The sequence below is a fragment of the Mus pahari genome, chromosome 1 (assembly GCF_900095145.1).
Source record: "Mus pahari chromosome 1, PAHARI_EIJ_v1.1, whole genome shotgun sequence".
In the NCBI taxonomy this organism is placed as follows: domain Eukaryota; kingdom Metazoa; phylum Chordata; class Mammalia; order Rodentia; family Muridae; genus Mus; species Mus pahari.
In genome coordinates, this window is record NC_034590.1 from 88,235,099 (window position 1) to 88,248,318 (window position 13,220).

At 46.1% G+C, this 13,220-nt stretch overlaps 1 protein-coding gene across 2 annotated transcripts in view; it reads right to left on the bottom strand.

Annotated features, from left to right (window-relative positions):
• Positions 1–624: 624 nt before the first annotated feature.
• The window catches only part of Tmc7 (transmembrane channel like 7), a 46,739-nt gene continuing 34,143 nt past the window's right edge, over positions 625–13,220 (bottom strand). The window contains exons 10-16 of one of the 2 annotated variants that reach the window (XM_021200307.1): positions 11,582–11,699; positions 11,295–11,392; positions 9,604–9,790; positions 7,332–7,462; positions 6,242–6,397; positions 4,166–4,244; positions 625–2,981 (exon numbers count right to left, since the gene is read on the bottom strand). In XM_021200307.1, the coding sequence (XP_021055966.1) occupies positions 2,901–2,981; positions 4,166–4,244; positions 6,242–6,397; positions 7,332–7,462; positions 9,604–9,790; positions 11,295–11,392; positions 11,582–11,699 (850 nt within the window). In that variant the 3' untranslated portion in view covers positions 625–2,900. The remainder of the gene's footprint in view (positions 2,982–4,165; positions 4,245–6,241; positions 6,398–7,331; positions 7,463–9,603; positions 9,791–11,294; positions 11,393–11,581; positions 11,700–13,220) is intronic. The other variant, XM_029547383.1, reaches the window with a different exon arrangement.

Genomic DNA, 13,220 nt, shown 5'->3' on the forward strand with positions numbered 1-13,220 from the left:
ATGCAAAGTACCAGACGCGTGTGTGGGGCTGTTTTAGAAATTGTTAGAAATTCTGATCCTAAACAAGATCAAAGTTACTTTAATGATTTTTTAAATGAAACTCAAATTAGCAACTCAAATATTAAAAGAGAGAGAGAGAGAGAGAGAGAGAGAGAGAGAGAGAGAGAGAGAGAAACGAAAAAGAGAGAAAGAAAAGAAAAGAAAAGAAAAGAAAGAAAAAGAAAGAAAAGAAAGAAAGAAAGAAAGAAAGAAAGAAAGAAAGAAAGAAAGAAAGAAAGAAAGAAAGAGAAAGAAAGAGAAAAAGAGGAGAGAGAGAGAAAAGAATAGAAAAGAAAAGAAGGGGAAAGAGACAGAAGAAAGAAAAACAGAACCGGAGCCTATAGTAGAAGGGAAGTGAAAATGTTTGCAAAGGCATTTAAAGTTCAATTTCCCAGTGTTCCTATGGGGGAAGAATGACAATACCTACTTCAAGTACCCACCAGTGACTGCATAGTTACCAGAAATGTAAGCACTGTGGAAGGCTAGATGGCCATTAAAAAAGGGAGCTACTTGGAGAGAACATCAAGATGTTATTAAGGAGAAATTCAGAAATATGTATTCACAACACACACCCAACACATATATAGGTACTTTCAATATTATATATTTATAGAATAATAAAATAAATACAGACAGTGGCTTTCAATGGTAGCGAGATATAAAATGCTTAAGATATCTTTGTCTTTGAAGTTCAAAACACACAAACCTGCTTTTCTTTGGCTTCTGAATAGCCATGAAGAGACAAAGACTCATCTAACCGATGTCAAAGTGCAACTTCCTCTAACTGCGTGACGAAGAGCAACTTTACAGAGTATTGCAGTTCTCTTCATCACTTGATCGGTGATGAGGAGCTTCTGTGGGTTCGAGGACAACCATACTTTAAAATTTTCAAGACACTGTATCAGTAGTTTAACACACACCAGTTAGAGATCCGCACTTTAAAACTATACAGACATTGCCTGTTTATTCAAAGTTATCAAAATATTCAAGTAGGAGGTGCACACATTAGCAGCACTAACTAAAACCAATATACCAATTGGCATATTTTGTTATCTGTTTTATAATAAAGATAATATGTTGCTTATTTTATCTACCATTCCTACAAACATAGGACAGCAGATTATCCTTAGGGCCATAGCGAGGACAAGAATGTTCCATGAAAGCACTAGGCAAAAATGCCAACAACCAGGGTTTGTAAAATGAGAATGGAGTGAACTCTGGTTTACTCAAAACTCCTATTGTTAGGCTTAAAAACTCATAGATCTTCAAACACAAGAAAATGTTATGAAGCACAGGTTCCCACAGGAATAAAAATATCCCAGGTCAACAGCCTCATGGAAAATGAAGGAAATGATTGTGTAGAGCTTGAGGATATGAGTTCTGCCTCCAGATGTACATATGCACACACACACACACAGACACACCCCTCACCAAGGGCCCTTTATACGAATTCAGACATGTAAGATATGGACACACACACATAAATACACAGACACACACCTGACAAAGCACCCTTTATACACATACAGACACGTAAGCTACGAGTTTGCTTTGCTTCCACAGGGAGAAGCCAATCATTTTTGAGGAAGAAGGCAGTGGTCAGAGCAGGGAAGTCCACCTTGGCAGCTTTCTTTCTAAAACATTAATTGAAATGTAAAGGTTGGGAGCCAGTGAAAAAACAGTAAAGACTCCACTGTCCATCACAGGACTGCAGCGCACTGACAAAGACCTTACAGTGAAAGCAGATCAAATTAGACACCACTAAAAGGGTCACCCCATAAGGGAGGCTTACGATGAGGTATTTATTAAATACGGCTTTTACTATACTGAGATCTCAAGAGATACTCTGTAATGTTTTATAAAAACAAAGGTACACACACGCAACGTTTTAAACTCAGGCAAACAAAATCTAGCCCTTTGAAATGTGTACTTAAGTAATCAGAACCCAACCTATGTTTGTATTATGGGGCGTTCTTATGAACAGGCTGGGCTGTGGACCTACATCTGAAATCATACATAAAACCCCGATCCTTAAACCCAGCTCCAATTCCAAAAAGCGTGTTGCAGCCTGGCTCTGAAATGTTCTGTGCCCTTCAGGAATGAAGAGCTCCATGCACAGAATAGGAATAGCACTTGGAAAACAGAGGGACTGTCTGTGTGCACCTTGCAAGGTTAAACCCCTCTTCAATTTTGTCACCAAATCTTAGAACTTGGGGCCAGGTGGAGACTAAAGGCTAATGGCTAACCAGTTGGCTAAGGTTACTTTCCCTGGAGGAGTGAACAGGCTGGAGAAAAGTTCCAAAAAGCTGAACTTGCCACCTGGCCTAGTCCCCTCCTTAAGGGGGTGAGACTGACTGTCATGAGCGGCGATTCAAGTGTGACAGGGTGCACAGTGGGGATGGATTTCCTTTCTGCCTTTCTGCCAGGATGGTCTCTCCACACTCCTATCAGCTGTTCTAAGCCTTAGCATCTGCAGATTTCTGCTCATCTGAAAAAAGAAGTCAGGTTTCATTTGAAGTCACCAGTGGCATCTGGGAGGGTGTTCACTCGGCCTGGGAAGGCTTTCGGAGAAATCTCAGTTTTACTCTAAAAAACAACACACACAACCCTTTAAAATATATATATATATACAAAAGTCTAAACAAAAAAAATAAATAAAAGTCTCCCCTCTCTGATGGTGAGAGGCTGAGCAGCTCGAGAAGTTAGTATTTTGTTGGAGTCCAAAGCGAGTCACAACTCCCTGGGGATCAGGCTGGGGTCAGCCTGCTTGGCTAAGCCACCAAAAGTCATTTCCACTTAAACCCCAGGTGAACTCTGTAGGGTCATCAGAGCTATGTGTTGAGACGTGTCGGGCAGCATCTTCATGCTGAAGCCGGCTGGCTCCGAACCTCCCTTTGAGCTTCTGTTAGTTTCTGGATAAGATAACGCTTGTCACGACTCTCCTAAAATGACAAAACAGATTCAAAGGGCATCTTGTATCTTTGGAACTGTACAAAGCTAGTTCTATGTAGTGAGTCTCTGCTCTGACTCAGGGTAAGGGATTCCAGTCATTAGATTACCACAGTGACTTCCAGTCTGGCCTGTCTCCCTCACTGAAGTCACAACCATAGTCCCCTGTCCATACAATAGCTAGAGATCTAGAAATGTACATGTGGCTGAGGATGTGGCTCAGGTCCCAGCATGCACAGAGCCCCGGGTTCTGTCCCCAGCATTGGATAAATTAAGTGTGGTGGTCCATGCCCATAATTCCAACCCTTAGGAAGTGAATGTAGGAGATCAGATCTGCTAGGCAATGTAGTGACTTCTGGCTAGTGTTGAAGAATTATTCTGCCTCAAACCTCATCCTTCACAGTCCTCCAGACACACACACACACACATACACACACACTCTTGTCTCCCCAAAGTGCCTGGCTAATTCCCACACTGGGTCCTCCCACCCCTAATCAGGACCTCAAATAACTGGCTATTGCCATAATTCACATCTCACTTTCAATGTTACTGCCTTCAACAGGCCTTCCCCAGCCACTGGCTGCAGTAGCCTTGGTCCTCCGCAAGAGCAACAAATGCTCTTAACCACTGAGCTGTCTCTCCCACTCCCTGGTCCACCCTTTGTTGAGACAGTTTCTTAATTAGACCTGCAACTTGCTGGGAGTTTAGGCCTCCTGGACAGTCAGCCCACAGACCCCCCCTGACTTTGCTTCCCCAGTACTGGGGCTACAGAGTGCAGGCCATGACGCCTGGCTTTCTACATGGATGCTGGGGTTGAGCTCGGGTCCTTGGGCCTGTGCAGCAGCACCTCACACTGAACTGTCTCCCCCTTCCAAAGTTAGCTTCTCGAACTCTTCAGTCCTTTGTCTCTCTGGTGTGGTGCTGGATGGACCAGGTGAGTGACAGAAACTAGAGAGGGCTGTTATAATTTTTGTTATAGTTTTTTCCCCTTTTCGTATTTGAAACAGGTTTTGCTATCAAGCCAAGGCTGGTGTAGAACTCACTAAGTAGACCAGACATGTGGAACTTGCAAGCCTCCTGAGTTCGAGAGTGACAGGCCTGTCCCGTGCCACCATGCCCTGAGTCTTGGTTTAATGGCCCCGAGTCATGCCTGACCCTTTGGCCTGTGCCTCCTTACCAGGGACAGCTGCTCTCGAAGCTGTACAACCACCCGTTTGTGTGCTCCAGCCAGCGCAATGAAGTAGAACATGATGAGGCTGTAAAGCAAGACAGACACGTCACCTGTGTCACCAGAAGGCCACTGAAAATCACCCAGCACTCACAGGGAAGTTTGTATCATTGAAGGCCAACAAAAACGACTCTGGACTCACTCACATGGGCACCTGTATCATCTAAGGCCACTAAAAACTGCCTAGCACTCACTGGGGAGTCATGTCACCCACAGGCCAATAGAAACCAACACAGAACATTCCATCTGAACTGTTTTCTTTTGCTAGGGAAAATAACTAAGCAAGCAAGTCCTCATATCTCCGAAGCAGACAGCCTGTGAAGCAGCTGGAGCCAGGAGGTTCTGACTTGTAAGTCTTTAATTTTCTGAGCTAATTATAAAATTACTGATGCTCCTCTGACAAGCAGAGTGACAAAGTGAGATGAGGTGCAGTCCGGAAAGTCAGCTCAGGGTGTCAATAACTGGCTATGAAAGATCACTGGGCAAGTGCTCTGGCCTCAGTCTCCTCATCTGTGAGATGGGTACAGGAAAACCCGGCAACAACGGGTTAGGACTAAAAGCCATCAACAGCTTCTTGTCTGCAACTCTAGGTCTCAGATGGGGACAAATTACCTTCATGGAAGAGTTCCAAGTGGGACAGAGGGCGAGCCCCCACCTCATTCCTGCCTAATGTCCCCAGACAGGGCTGATAAAATGAGGACCAAATCACCAGGACATCTAGAGATTCTCTAAGTCCCCCCAAGAAACAGCATCCAAGGAAAGCAAAGGCGGAGCAGACACTCACCCAGGGGCACTGAGCGAACTTCCGGACAGGGACTAAGCTTCCGGAGAAGCCCAGGTCAGCCAGCAGAGCAACAGAAAGCTCAGCAGAGCAGCCCTGATTCATTTTATTAATCTCAGCAGGGAATAGGATTCCACTTCTCATGAGGGTTTTGTTTTGTTTTGTTTTTTCTTTTTAAACCTGCTTCCTGTAGTGGGCTCTTACTGGACTATTGATATCATAGGATAAGAGCATTTGTAAGTTAAGGCATGGAAGGCAGAAGGCTCAGTTAGTTACAGTTAAATGTGGCTTAGATGTGGCCGAGCCAGGGCTCGGTGCAAGCTGCTCTCGGCAGTTTCTCTGTTGTTCACTGATCCTTTTTTTTTTTCTCCATAAAGTGTGAGATTTAGGCAAACCACCAGTGATGTTTAGAATAACCCATGTTTATTTGGTTTTTATGAGCAGGATCACGGGACTCCGTTCACATGTGTGATCTGAGTCTAGTCAACATTCCCCTAGCATGTGACACTCGGGGGCATTCCTAAAGGCCATGTGCTGAAAGTGTGGCTCTCCGCAGGTGGTGCTGTGAGGAGATGGGGTCTTGCAGGAGGAAGGCAGGTCACAGACTGTGTCCTGCCAGGGGATATTGAAGGGAATCCCTCTTTGCTTCCCAGTGGACAGTGAACGGGCTTCCTGCACCAAGTGCTCCCACCATGCAGGCCCAAAGGCAACAGAGCCAAGTGACCATGGAATGGAACCTCTGATACCCTAACCCAGGATAAACCTTCCTGTCTTATAAACTGATTCTCCAGTATTTTGTCACAGTAGCAGAAAGCATTCTGTTGGGACCTAGGTAAAATGTTACAGCCTAGGCAACAGTTACCTAGCAAGCCTGCCATTAGAAGGAAACTTGCAAGTCCCCTACAACAGTTGACAGGGTAAGTATAAGACAAAGACATGTTCCCAAGGAAGTCCCCTATCCCTAAATCCTGATTGGTGGAATAACTTCGCATAGATGTTTGTGGATTTGGGGTTTAAAAACCCTGTAGGATCTTAACTCAGGGTCATGGTTCAGTTCTCAAGTCTGGACCATGCCCTGGTCCATCAGTCCTGGAGCAGATGCTCAATAAACCATCCCTGTCTGACTGAGATGGGGGTCTGTGTGGTTTGTGAGGCGATTCCTGGACCCAACAATTCTAACACACTAACTCCATTTCCCAAGTGAGAGGAGATGTATGTACTGGCCTGGTCTGGCTGTCACTCACCAGATGATCATGAAGAAAGGCACTGCAAAGGCTTCTGATGTAATGGCATGGATCAGGGTCTGCAACGAGCTGGGGAAGGTGCTCACGGTCTGGGGAATCACCTCCCAGGTGGTGTTGAAGTTAGTAAATGGGCCGCAGGCTTTGGAGGAAGGGATGCTGCCAGGACAGGGAGGGAGGAAATTCAGGCCAGGCTGAGAGGTCTGCCTCTGCATGGCCAGCGTATTTATTTCCAATAGTCGACAGGGAACTTCCCCAGTCCAGAAGTTTCTGGGATATTATGTTTGAGAATGCTGACCCTGAAACTGCATCAAGTCTCTAGGTCTAAGCTTTCAGTTTACAGGACACTCAAGACAGAAGAGAAAGCTTGATGTCGTGGGACAGAAACAATTAGACATACATGTTTCCTCCAGTCTCTTAATTGAAAGGCAGAGAAAATGGCCTAGACTCCCCAGAGAATCAAAGACAACTAAAAAGACATGACAGCTGAGCACAATGTGGGAAGTGGGAAAGACTGTAAATAAACCTGGGAGGGAATGCTGTGCTGGGGTACCTGAGAAATCTGAAACTAGCAGAGATAAATGGACAATCTGTTTCCTCCCTCCCTTCCCTCTCTCTCTGTGTCTCTGTCTCTGTCTCTGTGTGTGTGTGTGTGTGTGTGTGTGTGTCTCTCTCTCTCTCTCTCTCTCTCTCTCTCTCTCTCTCTGTGTGTGTGTGCATGCACACGCATATACACATAAGTGTACAAGAGTGTTTGCCTGGAGGCCAGAGGTCAAGCAAGGCTTCTCAGTGAACACTGGACCTGGGGCTTGTCCTTTAGTGCAGTCTGGCTGGCCAGTGAGTCCCTGGGATCTTCCCATGTCCATCCCCTCAGCTGTCTCTGCCTGCTCCCCAGTAAAACGTAGCACGATCAAACAAAATAAAGGAAAGCCAAAAAATAAAAAAGGTAGATATGGAGACGCCAGCAGGAACGTATTGATCTCTAAGGGAAGAACACTCTAGAAAAGCCCTGAGGAATGTTACAAGTTCTTGAACATAAAGAGATACAAGTCACAAAACCAAGGACTGTTTTAGAAAATGAAGAAATCCTTACCGAGCCATGCTGATGGTCAGAGGTATGATGGCCAAGCACAGCCCAATCAGCAACACCAGCAGGAAGAAGAAGTTAGAGTTGGATGCTCTGAACTGCCTCGGGGAGGGTCTGCAGGTGTAGAGAAGACTCAGCTACAGAACACAAGAGAAGGGGAAGAAATACCAGTCATCAGTAGGGCCTCCGAGAGGGAACACGTTCACAACACAGAGTGCAATTGGGGAGTGCCTACCTCTGCACGGGTACAGTGTCACACAGATCAAAAAGAATCCTTAGCCCAGATTCCAATTTGGGGACATTCATGTTGATGGCATAATTGGGAGAATGAACCGAAAACCAGCAACACCTCAACTGTCGAACAGTCAGAATAATCCAGAAGGAATGTTGAAAACAAACAGTGGGGACGCCTCAAAGCAGATCTGTAAGATCTAATGTACGAAGTACTTTAAAGTCATCTGGGAGCCAGCATGCAGCACTTTAAAAGGCTGAGAGCCTGTTGAATCCCACGCAGTGGAAGGAAACTGTTAAATTTCAAGATCCTGTATAGCACAAACTTTATTAAAGTTTTATTATTTTATTATTCATAGGTGTTTAAAGTGGCTCTACAATGATCTATGCCAACTGGGGAGACATTTTGCTTGAACATTTTACACACATACAACCTTTCCTATGTGTTAGAAATAAATATTTACACAGAGGGGAAAAGACTCGAGGGAAATATCAAGTAGAAAAGTAGAGAAAGGAGAAGAAAGGCATACTATTTTTTTTTTAAAACCTGCATTTCTGTGGAAGACATGAAACTTGTCAGTTCCATAGAAAGCAGAGCAGCTTATGAGCTTAGTTCTGGGGACAGTCAGCCAGCAGGGCGGACCTGGAGCCAGTGACACCCCTGCCCTTCACTACAGCACACACGGGAACTCACTAGCCAGCCAGTGTTCTCCTGTGAGTGTGTCCACACTCCTGCCTCCTCTGATGGCATCAGCTACTTGCTGTTTCCAAATGAAGATGGAAGAACAGTGGCTCCCAGAATAAAGTTCGGCCCAGTGCAAGGTCCTTTTCACAGGGTGGGAGCCAATGCCCAGCTGTGGTGAGCTACATCTGCCTCCAACACTCAGGGAAACACAGCCACACTGTAAGACTGGGGGCCAGTCAACCCCTGAGCCCTGGCATTCTCCTTCCTAAAACATGAGTGGCAAAAAAAAAAAAAAAAAAGAGTGGCTACTCCAGGGCTGGGGGCCAGGGGAGAACCAGAGTACCAGGAGATAACCCACAGGAAGTTGGGGTACTGAGGGGCACAGGCTCATAGCATCATTATTGTCACCATCATCATTGTGAATTCTATCGTTTCCATTTTTGAATGGCTAGGACTAGGTAATTAGTAAATGTTAGGCTTGGGATGGGCATGGTGCTTGCCTAACATACTCAAAGTTCTGGGTTCAAGCCCCAGCAGACACACACACACACATACATATACACACACACACATATACATACACATACACACACACACACACACAAACACACATACACACACATGCAGAAAGAAAATTAAAAGTTAAAAAAAAATCTCATCTTCATTTAAAAAGATCTCATCTTCATTTAAAAAATAATATTGAGAATGGCTTGCTTTTATATTCATGAACAAACTAGTAAGTCCAGGCAAGCCAGCCACCTGCAGGGCTACTTGATTCCTGTAACACCTGGTTCTACCTCGATCCCTGGGGACCGAGAGCTGAGCCTGGGCCTCCACAAGTCACCGAGCTCTGAAAAGCTATGGATTGACTCCAAAATTACACAACAGAAATCAACAAATCCTTGGCTAAATGTCACTGAAATACACCACTGTTGTTTGATTGACAGCTCAGACTCACACACTGTCAACCAGTCATCTATAAAAACTACATTTAAGCCCTAGGAACAAAGCAATTCACAAATGTGCTCGAGAAATTTGTTCTAAAACAAAGCAAAACAAAAGCAGCCTGCAACCTCACACTTGGGAGGTGGAGGCAGGAGGATCAAGAATGTGAAACCAGTCCAAGATAGACAGACTGTGTCTCAACAACAACAAAAAGTGAAAATTCATGGGAAGACCCTTCCCAGGATATATTCATATCAAGGAAGCCCTGGGTTGGGGGTACATGTACTTATGATGTGTCTCATGGGGTATAGAACGGCCTTCAAACACGTGAGCCCTAGAGCCCTGTCGGCAGCACAGCAAAAAAACAGAGGTATAGAAAGACTGGTGCAGAGTAGGAGCCCTGCCCCCTTTCCTCACCTCTTTCACATAAAAGATGATAACGAATTTCAAGGTGGCGATGGCAGGGAGGAGTGGGGAGAAGAAGGCTCCTATCCAGCAGATGGTCTGCCCGTACACAATGCCCAGGACATTGTCGGGGATGGCGAATTCCTGCTGGCCCCAGCACTGGATCAGCTTTGAGGAGGCACAGTAGGTCACCAGGAGCCTGGAAACAAACTAGACACATTCTTACTTGACTCTACAAGAGCCCTGAGGCTACAGAACCACACCCACCAACCAAGGTCATTTCCATGGCAAGAGAGAGAGAGAGAGAGAGAGAGAGAGAGAGAGAGAGAGAGAGAGAGAGAGAGAGAGAGAGAGACGCAGGTGTGTGAATGCATGCAGAGCCCAGAGACAGACATCAGGTGTCTCCCTGCGCCATGCTCTACCTGATTTTCTGAGACAGGATCTTTCACTGGGCAGGGAGCTTACTGATAAGGCTGGAAGTGGCTGGCCACTGAGCCCCGGGGATCCCCACCATCTCCAGCTCTCCAATGCTGGGGTGTGCACAAGCTGCCACTCCAGACTTTATACCTAGATACTGACGGTCTGATTTCAGGCCCTCGTGTTTGTATGACCAGTGCTGTACTGACTGAGTCACTTCCTTGGCCCTTGTATGTATGTATGTATGTATGTATGTATGTATGTATGTATGTATGTATGAATATATGTATGTATATGCACATTTGGGGTTTTGTTTTGGTTTTGAGATAGGGTTTCCTCTGTGTTAACAACTCTGACTGTCCTGGAACTCACTCTGTAGACCAGCCTAGCCTTGAACTTACAGAGATGTGCCTTCCTCTTCCTCCTGAGTGCTGGAGGATTAAAGGTGTGCATCACTACAGCACCTCTGTATGTATGTACAGATGTGTAATAGCATAGTATAGAGGTCAGAGGACAACATAAGTCAACTCTCTCCTTCCACCATGTGGTCCCAGTGAGCAACCTAGAGACATCTTGTTGGCCCTCAAATTTCTTTTTCTAATATCTAACTTTAGGGTTCTCTGGACTTCTAGTCCATATCTGAATTAAGATGCCCAGGCTGGTCTGGAATTCAGGATTCTCCTGCCTCAGCCTCCTGAACACTGGAACGACAAGCCTGCACCCTTGACTGGGTACCTTGACTGTGGTGAGAAGACAGTGTTTCATTTAAGACTCCTGGAAGGACACAATGACAACAGCAGTAAGGGTCACAATGGTGGCGGTCACTTTCTGTTGAGCTCTGTGCTCTGGGGTGTTCTCCCCGTGGTATCTTGTTTATTCTCACGGAAAGGCTGTGAGGTGACCCCGTTAACATCCTTCCCTGTCTCAGATGAGAAACTCACTGCCTTGTTACTCAGAGGAACAACCTGTTCATGGTCACATGACCTGCAGGAAGATGGTGTGAACCCTGCTCCAGAAGCTGCACCTCGTGTGTCTGCCCTGGCAGGGCCTTGGCTGCATCAAGTGCAGGGAGTCAGCTCAGGAGGTCTTGTGGGAAGCACCAGCTCCACCAGGGCCCAGGGTACCACCTAAAGATGTGGTGGCTGATGCTGCTACTGTGTCAACAGCCTAGAGTCATTTGAGTCACCAGATGTCAGTAGTTCCCTGGTGTCGGTGGCGTCACCCAGCACTTGTGGAGAACAGAAGTGGGTCATAGAATGGGGGCCAGCAGAGACCCCCACACTTACTTCCTAGGGAAATCCACAAACAGTGTCACGGCCAGGATGATGATGAAGTCGAAGATCATCAGCTTGTACATTTCCTGTCCCACCTGCGTCTCCCAGCACTGAAACCAAGACATGGAGATACACTTAGAGATTCACTCCCAGCATAAGAAGCCAGCCTTCTGTATCCTCAGCTGTCCCCACATCCCTCTTCCTGAAGCTCCTGCAAAGAATTCAGTATCCAAGTCCTTGACTATGCCCAGAGTGGGGCCGGATCTGCCTCGCAGCTGCGAGTCCAGGCCATGGCTCACCGGGTAGAGTTTCTGGTTATAGCCGCAGAGTTCACATGTGCTGTCACCACAGGATGTGATCTTGGAGCCCAGCGTGAACACCAGCACACAGATGGTGGCCAGCCGCATAAAGACACACCTGCAGGGAAGAGGGGAGGGGAAGAGAGGCATCAGAGCCGGCCTCCCTGTGGACCTGACACTGAGGAACACGGGCAACTTCCTTGCAAGCAAACTTTTTTTTTTTTTTTTTTTTTTTTGGTTTTTCCAGACAGGTTTTCTCTGTATAGCCCTGGCTGTCCTGGAACTCACTCTGTAGACCAGGCTGGCCTCCAACTCAGAAATCCGTCTGCCTCTGCCTCCCGAGCGCTGGGATTAAAGGCGTGCGCCACCATGCCCGGCTTGCAAGCAAACTTCAACCTAGGTAGATATTCTTCTGGGGATGAAGGAGGAAAGCTCTGGATGTGGGTGGTGGGGAACAGGCTTAAGGCCAATAAGTTGTATACTATAAACAGATAAATGGGTCAAATGGTAACATCATATAATATATATATATATATATATGCATATACATATATATGTATATATTACAATAAGTTTTAAAATAATGTTTTATTATTTATGTGTATTTGTGTGTGTTTGTGTGCGGATATGTGCACATGGATGTAGGTGCTCATAGAGGTCGGAAGGGGACATCGAGTCCCTTAGAACTGAGATTGCAGGCTGGTGTCGGTGCTGGAACCTGAACTCAGGTCCTCTGCAAGAGCTCCTAACCGCTGAGCCATCTCTGTAGCCCTACAAAGTTCTAAGGCAGGAAAAAAATCAAGGCACAGTGGTGCACAGGATTCAGCCTGAGCCACAAAGGGAGACCCTGTTTCAGAGAGAGAGAGGAAGGGGTTCGGGGGGGGGGTGGAGAAGAAGAGAAAGAGGGGAGGAGAGAAGGGGGGCTGATCCAGTAATTAAGCTCAGCACGTGATCCTATGTGGATTCTAATTTGAACGCCCAGCCCCCAGCCCCTCCCTCATAGAGACTGGCTCTACTTTGAATCGCGTGATAAAGATTTGTTAAACAAGACTGTTGTGTGGAAGGGCTTGAGCGGTCCCTACAGTGACAAGGAGGGAACCAGGTGAGGGAGGGAGACACAAGGAAGTCGATATGATTGAAGGGCATTATACATGTGTGAAAATATCACAATGGGCTTATTATTTTGTCCAAATAAAACAGTGTCTCTCACTCACTCTCTGTGTGTGTGTGTGTCTGTGTGTGTGTGTGTGTGTCTGTGTGTGTGTGTGTGTGTGTCTGTGTGTGTGTCTGTGTCTCTCTCTGTATTCTGGAAATACAAAATACAAAGGTTTTATTGTGTGTTTGCTTACTTTAAAAAAGATATAAACAGTCTGAAGTGGTGACTCAGGCCTGCAAATCCTAGCTCTTAGGTGGCTGAGGCAGAGGTGGCCAGAGGAGGATCCAGAGTTGGGGCTATTAAGGTCACAGTAAAGATTGCTGACAGCCATTCTATTACACAGCCACAGTTCACTCGGCCACAGATAAAGCTATTGAGGATAAAAGATAAATCCCTTAGCCTTGTCCCGGCCTGTTTTATGTCATATTGACACAAGCTAAAGTCATCTAAGACATGGGAGCCTCAATTAAGAAAATACCTCCA